This window comes from Vicugna pacos, chromosome 4 (genome assembly GCF_048564905.1).
Source record: "Vicugna pacos chromosome 4, VicPac4, whole genome shotgun sequence".
NCBI lineage: Eukaryota > Metazoa > Chordata > Mammalia > Artiodactyla > Camelidae > Vicugna > Vicugna pacos.
Window position 1 is genome coordinate 5,329,176 of NC_132990.1, and position 14,956 is coordinate 5,344,131.

At 47.4% G+C, this 14,956-nt stretch overlaps 1 protein-coding gene across 6 annotated transcripts in view; it reads right to left on the minus strand.

Moving 5' to 3' along the window:
• Window positions 1–14,956, minus strand: part of DAPK1 (death associated protein kinase 1) — a 179,868-nt gene that overhangs the window by 52,749 nt on the left and 112,163 nt on the right. For all 6 annotated transcript variants that reach the window (XM_072959179.1, XM_072959178.1, XM_072959180.1 and 3 more), the window contains exons 4-10: window positions 4,783–4,921; window positions 2,993–3,122; window positions 2,774–2,822; window positions 2,661–2,687; window positions 2,001–2,153; window positions 1,587–1,632; window positions 344–433 (exon numbers count right to left, since the gene is read on the minus strand). In XM_072959179.1, the coding sequence (XP_072815280.1) occupies window positions 344–433; window positions 1,587–1,632; window positions 2,001–2,153; window positions 2,661–2,687; window positions 2,774–2,822; window positions 2,993–3,122; window positions 4,783–4,921 (634 nt within the window). The remainder of the gene's footprint in view (window positions 1–343; window positions 434–1,586; window positions 1,633–2,000; window positions 2,154–2,660; window positions 2,688–2,773; window positions 2,823–2,992; window positions 3,123–4,782; window positions 4,922–14,956) is intronic.

The window sequence follows — 14,956 nt, forward strand, 5'->3', positions numbered from 1 at the left end:
TTACCACAAAAAACAAATCTATTTAAAATGCGGCTTGTTGCATTTAGAAAAAGACTGCACTGTAATTTTATGTACTGATTTAAACATTTGCCTTGGGAATGGTTTTGATTAAAAAAAATGCAAAATTACATGTGCAAAGATGAGTTAAATAGGACTGAAATATTATTTCTGCCTAGCTTAGGAAATAGAGTAATGCTGCAGAAGACTACAGAATGAACTTAAAAACAAAAAAGAAGAAGAAAGATGCACTTTTGCATTGTCAGTATCAGGAGAGGTGAGCCCTGAGCAGCGGGAGAGCCACAGAGGAAAGAGAATTAATCCCTTCAAATCCAAACAATCTTACTTTCCATTTTTTCCGGGCCGCGAACTTCTTGAATTTCTCCATGTTTACTGCCGATGCTTTTCTACTAAGGGCTTGTTGAGTGTCTTTAGGCTAAAATGAAGGTCCAAGAAAAACAATTTAGAGCTCTCCAATGACAGAAGTGTGTTACATGTCGCAGCTTTTTGAAACCTCTCATTATCTGGGATGCTAACACGTTCACCTTGCTAAAGTAACAGAACATGTCGGGATTACACACCAGGTCCAGGAACCCAGTCTCCAGAGGCTGACTCTTGTGGCTAAGGACTTGATAAAGTCACAAAAAGACTGGATCTTCGGGGACAGCTGACAAGTTGGGTGTGGGCCCTCTGTGAATTACAACTTTCCGTAAGACAGTTTGGGAACGGGGAGACTCACGGTCAGGTCACGTTTGAGGCATGTGAACGCAATATCATCAAGCACTTTAGAGCTGGTTGGGACCTAGAGGTGAGCAAACTCGGCCTATCCTATGGCATTAAAATCCCTCTTACTGCAACTTTTTCAGGAGGCCACGTAGCTGTACCATCCAGAGGAGACACCGTTGCCTTTCAGGGGATCCCAGGCAACTGCTGGGAGCTGGCCCAGGCGGAGTCCTCCAGCTGCCCCAAGCCCACTTCTGTGATGCAAGTTACTGTCACCTGCTTATCGGTTCCATGATTTTATTCTGTAGCTGCCATGCCCCCCGCCCTTAGTCCTCTCTGCTCTAGGTGAAGCAACTTCAGTTCTTTAGCCCAAATGCTAAAGGAGGCAGGCAGGTGATGTAAAGGTGTGATGTACGGGGTGGCCGCAGGCGGGTGGACACACAGGCAGCTATGCCCAGTGTCTGGTGACTTTGTGGAATGAGGCCTCAGTGTGGGTAGATCTTCAGATTTTTCTGGAGAAGCTGGAAATCCAGCTTTGATCTGATATTTAACTGACATATATTAATTCAAAAATTACAAAAAATATTGTTTGGGCCAATATCCCACAATCAAATCAGAAATGGTTGTCGAGTGGCCTGGCCCTTCGGGTCCTCATCACAATCCCGCACCGTGGAAGCCCTCGCCTCTCTACCTCTGTTACTAATAGGATTCTCTCAGCTGGCAGCTGTCTTAAAACACGGCACCAAGAGCACCTGCAACACTCCAGACAGGACCATGGTTAGAACCCACACGCCTAGTGATACCCTGGAGCAAACGGGCCCCAGGATGCCCTGTAATCCCCAGACCAACCGCATCATGCAACTTACCTTGATCCAAGGATGCTGCAAACTATCTTGAATTGTCATTCTCTTCCTTTGTGGGGGAAGGAGAAAGAAAAAAAACTGTGATGATCAGAGAAGCAAACGCTAAGGTTGTTTCTATGCCGGCCGGGCCTACCAAGCAGAGGCTCTACAAAATGCAGTTCGGGGGTCTCCTTCATGGAAGAAAGCCAAAAACAGCATCCGTGGTGGTGCGATTATCCCACAGTGCCCACAGGGACCGACTGAGCAGGTACAAATGGCCCTGCCTGAGTTTTCTGAAGCGCTGCACATGGCAGGCTTCGCTTGGCCAGGCAGAAACGACCAGGGTGGCATAAACATGGCCATGCGCACAGGACAGGTGCTAACCCTCATCTGGCTGAGGCCACGGATGGGCGCCCGGTAGGAATAATGGGCACTCACTTTGGATCCTTGACGAGGAGTCTTCTTATAAAATCTTTGGCCAGGGCGCTGGTGTTACTAAAGTATTCTTCCTCAAATTCGTAGTTGACGGCAGACACATTTGCTAACGTTTCTTGCTTAGTGTCTCCAAGAAATGGGGAAGCCCCACTTAGGCTGTTAATAAAGTGGGGCAGAGAAAATGCGTTAAGTCCATCTTGCGTTGTCATTCTTCTCCGATAATATCTGATCGGGGGAGTGAGGAATGGCATTATCATTTGGTGCCGTAGCAGTCACTTTAGAATTCAATTACACTCCATAAGGCATTAAATTGTCATGCACAAAAGCTTCAGCTTAATGCAAAGGATGCATTTCAAAAGTTAATTTAAAACAGCGTTTAGTAGTTAAAAAAAACAAAAACCCTTTCCTATTTTCTCGGCAGTGATGGACAGCCAGGCTTTCTTTCAGTGACTATGTGGCAGTTTTCTGATGACTCATTTCACATTAGGAGAAGATGTTTAATTAGTATAAACTAAATGTGTTCTGGGGGTGTAAAGTGAATATGTTTACATAAAAAGCGTGCAGAAGCCAAAGTGATCAACATGACACACAGAATGGTCAATAAAACAGATGGTCTCAAAGAAAGAGGGAAAAAGAACACGAGTTGTGGATTTGGGTACTTACAGAATATAGGTTATTACCCCAATACTCCTGGACACAAAACAAAAAGAAAAGCAATGTCAGAACAACAGTAAAATAAATCAGAAAGATGACAACACCAAGGGCACGCTCCTTACCACATGTCTGCCTCAAGACCCAAAGGTTCATAGTTGACTATCTCGGGAGCTAAGAGGAAACAGACACACATTTAGTCTTGGAAGGAAGTGAACCAACCGATTCTAATCTCCACGTATAAACTAGAAACATGTACCAGGGAAATGATGCCACGGCAGGGAAGACTTTGCCAGCATAATGGTTATGAGAAATGAATGACCACCAGGAGAAAAGAAACTTACCGACAAACTCTGGTGTCCCAAATATGTTTTTGAATTCATTGCCAAAGTCAATTTTATGGGCCAACCCAAAGTCGATGATCTTGATCCGAGGTTTGGGAACATTTCTATCCAGAAGCATTATGTTTTCGGGCTTTAAAAAAAAGAAAAATAGTAGAGCAATGTTCACAGCAGTGTTACTCACAATAACCAAAAAGTAGAAATAACACCTTCATCTCCTTCAGATGAATGGATGAACAAAACATGGTCTGGAATGGAATATTACATGGATGAACCCTGAAGACATGCTAATTGAATTAAGCTGGTCACAAAAGGAGAATTACTGTATGATTCCACTTACATGAAGTACCTAGAATAGGCAAAATCAGAGTGATGGATGCCTTCAGCTGGGGGTAGGAGCACTGGGGAGTAAGTGTTTAATCGATACATCATTTCAGTTTGGGAGGATCAGTAAGTTTCAGAAATAGATGGTGGTGATGGTTGCACAACAATGTGAATATACTTAATGCCACTGAACTGCATACTTAAAAATAGTTACGATGGTAAAATTTATGTCATGTTCATTTTGCCATAGATTAAAAAAATATATGATATGTTATGCTGACGACAAGATGGCAGAATGGTCTTCCTCTCCTCTGGAAAGACAACCAAACAAATAGGGATAAAAGGGTAGTTGGAAGAGAACATCGGGAAAAATAAATGTCTTGGTTTAGGTTCTCCTAGGAGCAAACCTTGACAGGGAATCGGGTGCAAGTGACTTACGTGGGAGGGGGCTCCAGGGAATACTTGTTAGAGGAATGGGGAGACAAGAAACAAGGAAGGAAGCTGATACAAAGTATCTTATCAAGGTGGGGGTGACTGGAGCGCAGTCCCTTTGGAGGACTTGGGGAGAAAGAGTAGCACTCAGAATTTTCCACCTGAAGCACGAGGGAGTTGGGGTATTTATCCACCATCTCCCCAGTCTCCGCTGCTAAGAGCTGCTTCAGTGAGTATTTATCCTTTGGCACTTCCAGCTCCCAGCAGCCGTCTTTGGGATGTGTCAGTGAGTGCAGGGGGGGGATCCGGAGGGGGTCTTGGCAGCTCTGCTACAGTAAGATGGAGAAAATCTTCCTTTCTCTTAAGTCTTATCCTAGCTCCAGGGATCTGAATCATTCACTTGGCAATCAGTCATGGTGTTCTGTGATAATTGTCTCACTGCCTTGGACTGTACCCTGAATGTCACCTCTGTTGCCCGTATGTATGCTTTCCCCTCCCAAAGAGACCATAACCTCTGTGATGGATGGGAGTATGCCGTGCCTTTTTCTATCTCCGATAATGCCTCGCCTCCAGCCAGGCAAAGACCCCAATTAGCCAGTCTCAGAGTTTGGCTTGACTGATTGCCGAAGACTGACTGAGAGGGACAGTGGCTATCAAGACACCTTCCATCTTGTATGCCCTGCAGCCACATGAGGAAGGAAACCGGGCAGCCAGTGGCTACTCCTGGCTGAAAATACCCCATAACCAACAGAAGCCCCCTTGCTTAAAGACCTGGCTGGTAAGACCCCTCAATTCTTCCCCAAGGATTCTCAAATGCAATCATTTATCTTAATTCTCAATCCCAAAAAATGGCTAGGCATTTCTGTAGTAAGCATGCATTACATATTTGCTGGTTTATATTGATAATTTCATTTGTTAAGCCCATCTAGGAAAAAAGCACGTATCTCTATCAGATGCCTCAATTTTTCTTAGCAAGCCAACAACCAAGGCCTTGTATGTGTAAGCTGCTATCTGGTTTACATCGAGCAACAACGTACCTTAAGATCAAAGTGGGCAATCTGAAGGGAGTGCAGGTAGTAAACACCATTGAGGATTTGTTTGAGAAATTCAGTTGCTTCCTCTTCAGTCAAAGATTCCTTTTCAGCTAAGAAGTCAAACAGCTCGCCACCTGCAACGCTGAAAACCGGGAAGCAGAGGTTACTGGTGACAGCCCTGTCCCATATTGATTTGTTCTCTCGTAAGACGATTCGCTGGCTCAAATTTCTGGCAAGAAAACAGCCTGAGGACATGTTAAAACTGCTAAGCGAGCAATCAGAACTCTCTATGCTTCTCACCATTGGGTGAGAATTCTGCATTCAGGTGCATTTATGCTTGAAAGCACTTAGGTACCACTTTTCTAATGTGCTAGGTTCACAAATAGGGAAGGAAGCAGAAATGCGATGGGGGAAGAAATGCATCTTTCAGACATCTTAATTAAACTTATTTAGAGGAGAAGTCTTTTTTTTTTTTTAAGTAGATTTTTTCTGGGAGATACTCACAGACAGAGTGCAGTCCGTCTCCTCAGAAGGGAGAAGGGCTTAGGAGATACACATTCCATAGGCAGGATGCGGCCATCTCAAACGGCAAGAGGGAGAGAGGCCATGAGGTTAGCTGTTACGGGTCAGGTAATTTCATATGCTAAAGAGTAGGAGGATTATCCCAACTATGTTGGGGAAGAGCCGAGGATTTCCAGGAATTGGGCCCCCTGCCCACTTTCTGGCCTTTTATGGTCCCCTTGGGAACTGTCATGGCACCTGCGGGTGTGCCTTGAGGCTCAAGGTCAACTGGAAGTTGAATCTTCTGCCATCTTGGTTCTCACCAGTTTGTCCTGCCCTCAACTGCTGTGTCTAGAGGTGAAGTCTTAACTCATTGATTTAAAAAACAACAAAAAACTACAAGCCAACTTTGTACAGAATGTATAGAATATATCTTCTTAGCCCAATCAGAGACCACTTGGGAAGTTCAGAATCTGTATGTTAGTCAATTAAAAACATTTTTTTGTTTGTATGTTTTGTATTTGTAGATATGTAAATACACCTGTATTTATAAACATCACATTTAATAATTAATTTAACAAATACCTTAACTAATAAGAATAAACATACACCAAATCGAGGTGCCCGTGGCTGTCTGAGGATTTACTGAATCTGTGTCCCTGGCCAGGCTGTAAATCCCAGGAGGGCAGCGGTCAGCACCCCCACTGCTGGCCCGCTGTGCGGTGTCCCCACTTCCTGCACAGGGCCAGGCACACAGCAAGAATGCGAAACTTTTTAATTAAGTGGATGAATGCACAAACTCCCCTAAAGAATCCATGGTAGTGATTAATGGCAAATAACAGGGAACTTTTAATAAGAGTTTTTATAAGTTAATCTTTATCGAGTTTAACCATACATTCACAACATAATAATTAACTGCAATTATGCGCATAAGCGCTGTGTGCAGTATCTTTCTTTCAGCAAGACAGCTCCATAAACACACCTACCACATCTACACGCAGAATAAGAAAACTGGGGCTCACGAGATTAACGACAGAAAAGCCGTTGTCTTAAAGATATCTTTCAGATCCCGCCTCTTTGCCCTCTAAGTCGGTGTTTTTCTGAGCCTGGCCCAGGGTCCACTGGCATCAGAATTGCTCACGGTGATTTAAATATGCAGATCTGGGGCCTCATTTCCAACCTGCGGCATGCTTTTCCAAGATCGGGGACCAGGAAACACAGCATGTTCAAACAGCACCCCAGGTGATTCTTAGCACACTCAAAATTGAAGATCATTTTTCAAAGTCTTAATTACATCCTCCTGCTGCAAGGCCTCCCTCTGATATTTAACGTCAGGATGTTTATCTGGAGGGGAGGGGCGAAGTGACTCCTCCACCCCTGGGACCATCTGCCACGTGTCGTGTGGCAGAGCCTAAGGCAGTCAGGAAGGCCGGAGCCCCACCCAGGGTTGGGGAGGCCCGTAGCTGGTGCAGCAGCTTTCCCCAGGAAGCGGTCTCCCCCCTGCACCCTCCCTGCACTGGCTCCCCCTTAACTCCGTGGAGCCTGCTGCTTCTCACTTTTTTGTCTTCTTTATTCTCCTTAAAACCAACAAAACAGGGAGACGGAATCCCCAACTACAGGATACAAAAGGAGGAAACAAATGGTAAACTGTGAACTAATGTGGAGAAAGATGCTCTATCATCTCTTTGCTCCGTTGCTCTCTGACCCTCACGGCTATCACTCAGTTGCCTGCAGCATCGTGGGCCGCACGGTAGGGGGGTGGTCCAGCGTTGACGCATCCAACTGAAACCTTAATTCTGTACCCAAAAGGTTATTCCTTCTTGCTGGGCCTCATTTTCTCATCAAACAGGAATGCTAGGGACTACTCCTTTGAGGCTTTGGGGGATTCATGATAATAAACACACGTGAAGCGCGTGGCGGGCAGGTCAGGCACGAAGCTGAGGCCCAATAGGGGAACCAGTACCACAGTAAAGGAAGACTGCCAGGCTCCCTCCCTCAGGTCAGGCATCGGCTGGAAGCCCCCCTCCTGCCCTGCTTCTCCCCCTCCCCCTCTCGCATCCTCTGGTCCGGCTTAACCACTGTACTCCCAGGAGGCAGCGGTGGGGGCGGGGTGGGGCGGTGCTCCTGTAAATACGGTGCCCGCCTGTCCTCTCCGCCTCCCTTCACAGGCTTCTCTGCTCCCCCTCGATCACATGGACTGCTTCTGCTTTTAAGATGTTCTAAGGTTCCTGGGGTTCGGCTGCTAGGTGTTGGGGTGCATCTTCCAGTGCCCTTACAGCTAGGGGCGGTATGGGGGCCTGAGTCCTTGCTAAGACCCCCACGGCTGCCCAGGCCGGGCCTGCGCTCTTCTCCTCTGGCTGCTTTTCCTCCCTCAAGTCTAACCCAAGCTTCCCTCAGGTCAATGAAGAATGGCCTGTTTCATTCTCCTGAGGGCTCCAGGCTCTGGGCGGATGGCAGAGGGTGCGGAGATCCCGGTTCAGTTACCCCAACCTTGCTGTACCTGGGACTCCTCTTCTGTAAAATGAGGGATGCCCCATAGAGTTGTTCTGAGGTGCCAGGACATGGAGAGCCTCTCAGGGGTCAGCAAATGCTGCTCTCTTTCTCCTTGTCTGGCTCCAAACCTCAGGTCCTCCCGCAGCAGCAGTGGTGTGCTTGGTCCATGCTTAACAATGGGCTCTCTGGGGTTGGGGTATGGCAAAGTCCATTCTCGAGGTGTCATAGTCCCACCAGGGTCATTTCAAGCTACCCACGTGATGGCGGGGACCGTGGAGTTGGGAAGGGACGTGCACAAAGGCATCCCGGATTTTCCAAAGATGGTGTAACAGCATCTCACGCCACCTGCTCTGGGCTGTCATCTCGCATCTGTGGCTCCACCCCCTGGAATGTGGGCAGGCCCTGTGATGGCTCTGACCAGTAAGACACAGCTGAGACGCTGTGACACTCCGCTGTGGTTCTTCACGGGCCCGGGGCTTCCACATCCTGCCTCTTAAAGTCGTCATGTAAGATGTGTGATGATCCCGAAACCACCCCGCGGTGTGGAGAAAGCCTAGAGGATGAAACAGCCCATAAAGAGAGAAAGAGGCCAAGGAGCACTGAGCAAGGAAGGAATCTTGGAAGTGGACCCTCCGGTCCAGATGAGGCCACGGAGGTCAGACGGTCCATCTGGTCCTTCCCCAGTTCCTGACCCACAAAATATGAGTCATTTTAATCCGCTGGGGTGGGCACCATGAGCACCGCCCACGATCCCCTTGGAGGAAGGGCCTGTGGTCCCCATTGCGGGGTGGGATCAGCACAGGCCCTGGCCCCAGCCCCGCAGGCTTGCCTCTGGTGCCATCCTGTCCTTTCCCTGGAGGCCACAGCCAATGGCTACTGTGGGACCAGAGCTGGGGTCGACTCGCTTCTAGAAATGGATGGATACGAAATGTCGTAGGCTTCATGGGCCATAAAGCTTCTGTCACAACTGCTCAGCTCTATCCACGCGGTGTGAAAGCAGCCTTAGATAATATGTTGCTGAAGAGGTAGAACCATGCGTGTTTCAATAAAACTTTATTTACAAAAACAGGTGGCCACCTGGATTTGGAAGACATGTGAGTTTGCCCACTCTGATGCAAAAGCCAGGTCATCTCAGGCCAATCTGGGGCAGCTCTCAAGGGTCGTTCTGGCTCCAGAACCCTGTAGGGCCGGCTGAGCTGCAAGGCAGTATGACTTTCTCTGCCCACTCCTGCTCCTCCCCCTCCCTTGGAAGACCTGGTTCTAAGGGCAGCTCTTAGGCAACATCTTGCATACCTTCCCCATCTCTGAGTCTGCCTCCCAGGGAACCCACCCTGCACCCCACTGAATGTGGACTAGTTTGTTACGCAGCGATAGATGACCAGAACACTCAGCAGCTTGACTGGGTCTGTTTACTTGGTTCAGCCGACGGAAATCAGGTATGCCTTTCTCCCCGCCTGGCCACCTCGTGCCCTATTCAGTCTTCCTGTCCTGAGTAACTCAACTCCAATCGTGCTTCCTGACCACAGAAGTGAGAACGGGGAACAACCCTGGAGCCTGCAGAGTGAAGGACCAGACTGCAAAGTGGCAGTGCCCTAATCAAGACCAAAAAAAAAATGAGGCAGGCATTGTCTCTGATTTTCTCCATCTACCCTCCTCGCAGGTCCCTTCAAATCCCATGCTGTTCACGATGAGGTCCACACCATCACTTGTGCTGGGAGCCAAATTCCAACTAGACATCAGGAGGGTCAGGACAGCCCCCATCTCAATGTGCCTGGACCCATCACTGGTTTCCTGATGCCCTAGAGACTCTACTTATATTCTCATGGTCCTTCAAGCCAAGATGGGAAGGCAGATGTTTTAGCCATGAGTCTCCACTTGCAAAAATCTTTAGTCATCAATCAAAGCAATTGAAGCAAAGGCTGGGGATAGCGATAAGCATCATTTGTTAATTTACCTCCTGTTTGCCAACCACCCCACGCAAAATCTCAGAAGGCAGAAAGTGACTTGAAGATTTTTTTTCACATAGGAGCTTCCTCATACATGCTCAGAACCAGAACTCAAATGCTCACAATGCTGAGGTCATAGAGCAGAATAATGTTAACAAGGATATCAGTCAAAACCTCAAACTTCCACTCTTTGCTCCAAATTTTACATTTTGCTTAAGAGAAGAAGATTGATGGAGGGAAAGATGAACAATCTGTGAAGCAAATTTAGAAAGCAAGATTCACCTCTTCTATTAGGTCTTTGAATCAGAGTGTTTTAAATTATAGCATTAGCAGGGAAAGTGTGTGGCAGGCATACTAATAGGCATCGGCTGTTTTCATCAAGAGCTCTGGAAAACGTGAGGGTTCCCTCTCCTCCCCATGCCTTTTGCTACCACCAAAGCCTCCCTTAAAAGCTAGCCACATCAGACTGTCATTAGGACACACTCCAGCTTTAAAGACGGCGGACCTTCAGAGTCACATAAGAGAGCCTGGACCTCGGCACCCAGGCCCCCCACTCCACTCTGGCCTCAGGTTGTGGGAGGCTGGAAGGAAAGTATAGAGGTCACATCACTTCTCTGGACCTCCACATTGCTATCTAAAATGAGAGGGTTGAACAGCTAGGTCAAGTGATTCTATAACCTTAGTGTACATGAGGTGGGAAGCCCCATGAAAAAGACCAGCAGGACCCCCAGGCAGGGCCACTACTTTCCTGCCAGCGCCATCTGGTTCCTTGGCCCGGTGGCATTATCTGGCTTTTTGCCTCTATAAAATGGCTTGCTTCTAAGCAAGTGGAACTTACCCCTAAGATTCTATTGGTTCCCTGAGCTCACCCCTGTTTGGTCCATTTGTAACACCTCATTTGCATAAAGCTCACTCCTGATTGGTCCACTTCTAAAAAGCTCCTTCCTGACTAGTCAACTCTGTTACACCTTATTTGCATATAATGTTGCAAAGCCTGGACTAGCAGCCTATAAAAGGCTGTGTAAACCTACAGACAGGGTCCAGAGCTTGGAGTGTTAACTCCTCTGGGCCCACCAGTGTAATAAACCTGAGTTCTCCAACCCTCTGAGTGTTGATTGGTCTCTCGTCAGAATTCAGGTTGCTGTCACAACTGAGCTGCAACATTGAGCTGTAACACACTTTGCTGCAACATACATAACACAAATCAGAGGAATCTGGCACAAATGCAATTCCCTGGAACCCACTTCCTGAGGTTCTGACTCAGCAGGTGGGGGAGCCCCAGAATTTGCATTTTAACAAGTCCCTCAGATGATCCTGATGCTCGTGGACCACACTTGGAGAAGCCCATCTCTTGGGTTCCTTCCAGCTCTTATGCTTTGAGGTTCTATGAGTCTGTGTGTGAAGGCAGCAGAGCTATGCTCCCAGCCACTTACCTTTCCTCCTGGGTGCACAGCTAACCTGCGCTTCCCAGCTCCTTTGTGTCCAGGAACAGTTCCAGCCAGTGCAGCATCCCACTTTCAGGCCTGGCCCCAGAAATACCTCACACGATCCTCCACTCTCCCTCTTCCCTCTCTCTTTGCCCACCTGAACACAGATGACCCAGCAGAGGACCCCATGGAGGACTGGGGACAGTAGAGACATCAGGTAGAAGGAATATGGATCCCTGAGTCAATGCTTGGAGGAGAGCCACCCAACCTGTTACCAACACATTGGATTTTGAGCAAGTGAGAAATACTATATTAAGCCACTGAGATTTTGTGGTTGTAATCTGCTCTAAATATAAATCTACTTAGTCAGAAGTAAAAATGCAAACCATTTTTTTAAAATTAAAATGAACAGAAAGCAACCAATGCAAAGCCCAGAGTACACTACCTGCCCAGTTATCAACTGCTGTGTAACAAATCTCCCCAGAACTTAGCGACTTAAGACACTGCAGTCATTTTATTATCTCTTAAGGTTTCTATGGATCACGAATCCAGGAAGAGTTGGGATGGGCAGCTCTGGCTCAGAGTCTGTCATGGGGGCGCAACCAAACAGTGCCTGAAGCTGAAATTCCAGGTGTGCCGGAGCATCTGGGACTGTCTGAGCCTCTCTCCATGTGGCCTCTTGTCTGCATGTGGTCTCTCCATTTGGGGTAGTATGGGCTTGGCGGACTCAAGACAAGTGGACCATTTACATGGCAGTTCAGGGCACCAGAGCAAGTGTTCCAGCAAACTGGGTGGAAGCTACCTAAGAAGTTGCAGAGCATCAAAAGGGAGTCACAGCCCATCCAGATTCCAAGGGAGGGGACTTAGAACTCATCTTGAAGGGGAAATTTCAAGGGTCCAGGCAGACACAGAGGACAGCAGATGATGCTGCAGCCGTCTTTGGAAACTGTCATGTCACGCTAACTCTGACAGATGAACAGCAATTCTCAATCTTACTTCTCCTACGTGCGTGTTTTATAAGGGCTGGGTGCAGGCAGCTGTATCAGTGCACTAGGGCTGCACTAACGGGGTGGCTTCAAAAAACAGAAATTGATTGTCTCACAGATCTGGAAGCTAGAAGTTCGAAATCAAGGCATCAGCAGGGCCTCACTCCCTCTGAAACCTACCGGGGAATCTTCCTTGCTGCTTCCTAGCTTTTACTAATCTGCCAGCAACCTCGGGCGTTCCTTGGTCGTCCATGCATCACTCAAATCCTCTGTCTTCACGTAGCCTTTCTCTCTGTGTCTCTCCAAACCACCTTCCCTCTGTGCATATCTGTGTCTATGCCCAAGTTTCCCCCTTTAGGTAAGGACACCAGTCGCACTACATTAGGGCCTCATTTTAGCCTGATTCCATCTGCTAAGGCTTTGCTTTTGAACAAGGGCACATTGTGAGGTACTGGAGGGTAGAGCTTCACTGTATGCTTTTCGGGAGGGTGGGGTGGGGCACAATTTAACCCACTACAAGTAGTAACTGCTCACAGGCTACAAACAAAATTTTACAAGATGGATAAAGCAACTCAAGAAAAGGAGAGGAAGCAACAAAGAGGGAAGACTATTAGACACCACTGATGTTTTGTTAGTCTTGCTGTCAGATTCTCCTATGAATGAGGGGTTCATTCTTGCACTATTATAAAGACTTTTAATCTCAGGTCAGAAAAATGTGGAGAGAAATGCAGATCTGCTCCCATTCTGAAGTAGTTGCCCCAACACCTGGAGATGATTCTTCTTCGAAATCTAACCCTCCTGGTGGACCGTGCTGTGAAGCTATGAGGGGAAGTGCCCAACCACTTCTTGGCTCTGCCTCCAAATAATTCAGAAATTAAAACTCAGTGCTCCACTGTCATCACGGAGGGCTGAATGCTGTTTCTTGTTCATCTAGGGGAAGTCCTGAAGGGTTTTCACATTCTCACCTCTCACACTCTAATTCAAACTCCCCAGGTAACTGAGGACTTCGCGGAACGCAAAACAAAGGAAAGAAACAGTACAATACCCTCCTTTTTGCATCTGTGAAATAGGTGTGAATTGAATTTTACTAAGTAGATCAGGGGTTTTTGAGAACACCATTCTTTGGTTACATACGGTTGCCTCAAGTCACATAAATAATATAGGAGTTTCTGAACGCTTCCTCTAGAATTAGCCCTGCCTCCTTTGCATCCAAAATGCCAACTCTATCTGCAAAACATCTGCTGTCTGTTTTCACCTCAAATTCAAGTAACAACTTAAAAGGAGCTCTGGGGATTCTCATGGAAAAGAATGCCTGGCACTCAAAATTCATGGGGGAGATGATCTTTCATTTCATTTCACCCAGGGAAGTGGTGTAAAAAGCCAGCTGGAGACTTCTGAAGGTTTCTGGAATGAAATCCCTAAAGGAAGCAAAGGGCTCAAGTTAAAAAGCATTGGAGGCAGGCATTCTGGGTTTCAACCTGGACTCTGACCTCAGAATATAGGCTGAGTTACTTTCTGAGGCTCAGTTTCTTTGTTTATAGAGTAGGAATATTAATACCTCCTGTTTCTTATTACTGGGGATGACGGAGATAATGGGCTGTAGGATACGCGTGTCTGGCATGCAGTTAGGTGTGTCAGTGTTCCATGCATCCATCCTTGGTCTTACTCCTCTTAGCCACAGGTGTCTGGGTGAGGAAAACCCTCAAAGCCACTCTGGGTATCTCTTGTCCAGATGCCATCACATGGCATGGGATTCTGAGGCGGCTCTCAGGCTAACAGTAGAAAAATGCGGCAGTCTCGCTCACGGTTACACGTAAGAGTTTTCCTGAAATGGGAAGACATTCCTGGGGCCAAAAATCTGGGGAAGAGGTGGGTTCTTAGAGATGAAATGGGTAAATTGGAAGGGTGCCTTGGCTCCATTTCCTTGGGTCTGGATGTAGCGGAATCCAGACACACTTGAGAGCAGCTGGGGGTGGGGGGTAAGCAGGGCGGGCAGTGCTGGCAACCCCAACCCAACCCCATCTAGTGTGACCCTAGTTCCCTCGTCCCTGTCCAGCCTCGATTGTGCAACAGGAAATTAAAGCCCCAAGCCTTTTCTTGCTTAGGCAAAAGTGTTAAGGGAACGCTGAGGCTTGTATGGAAGTGAGAGTTCAAGGGAAGTTCAAGCTCATGGGCCAAAGTGACCACCACTCTCAGACCCCGCCTCCCTCTGGCCCCTGCATGGCCCACCTGGTAGATGTGGGCTTAGCCAGAGGGATGGCATGTCCCTTACAGAAGCTGTTCCACGTGGGAAGAACTGCACTTTAACTTGGTCTCTTAAAAATATTATACCAGAAATACATACATACATTCTCCTTAAGAAAAATTAACATCGGTGGAGGGAATTAGCTCAGTGGTAGAATGTTTGCTTAGCATGCACAAGGTCCTGGGTTCGAGTCCCAGCACCTCCATTAAGAAAAATAATAATAATAAAGACTGAAGAAAAATTAGCATCCATATATAAAACTAAAGTTCCTTTAATCCACCCTCCTCTTCAATCCTAGCCCTTTCCCTCCCTTCCTTTTCCCATCTCCAAAGTATAGATGGTTCCAATTCAACTTAAGGATTTTTCAACTTTATGACGGTGCAAAAGCAATAAGCATTCAGTAGAAACCGTACTTCGAGGTTTGAATGTTGACCTTTTCTGGGGCTAGCGGTACCTGGTGTGACCCTCTCCCCTGAGGCTGGGCAGCCCCAGCTCCCAATCCGCCACGCGATCACCCGGGAAACCGACCGATGCTCACAGGGTACCGTGTTGCCAGCATTTATTGCATATTGTGTTTTA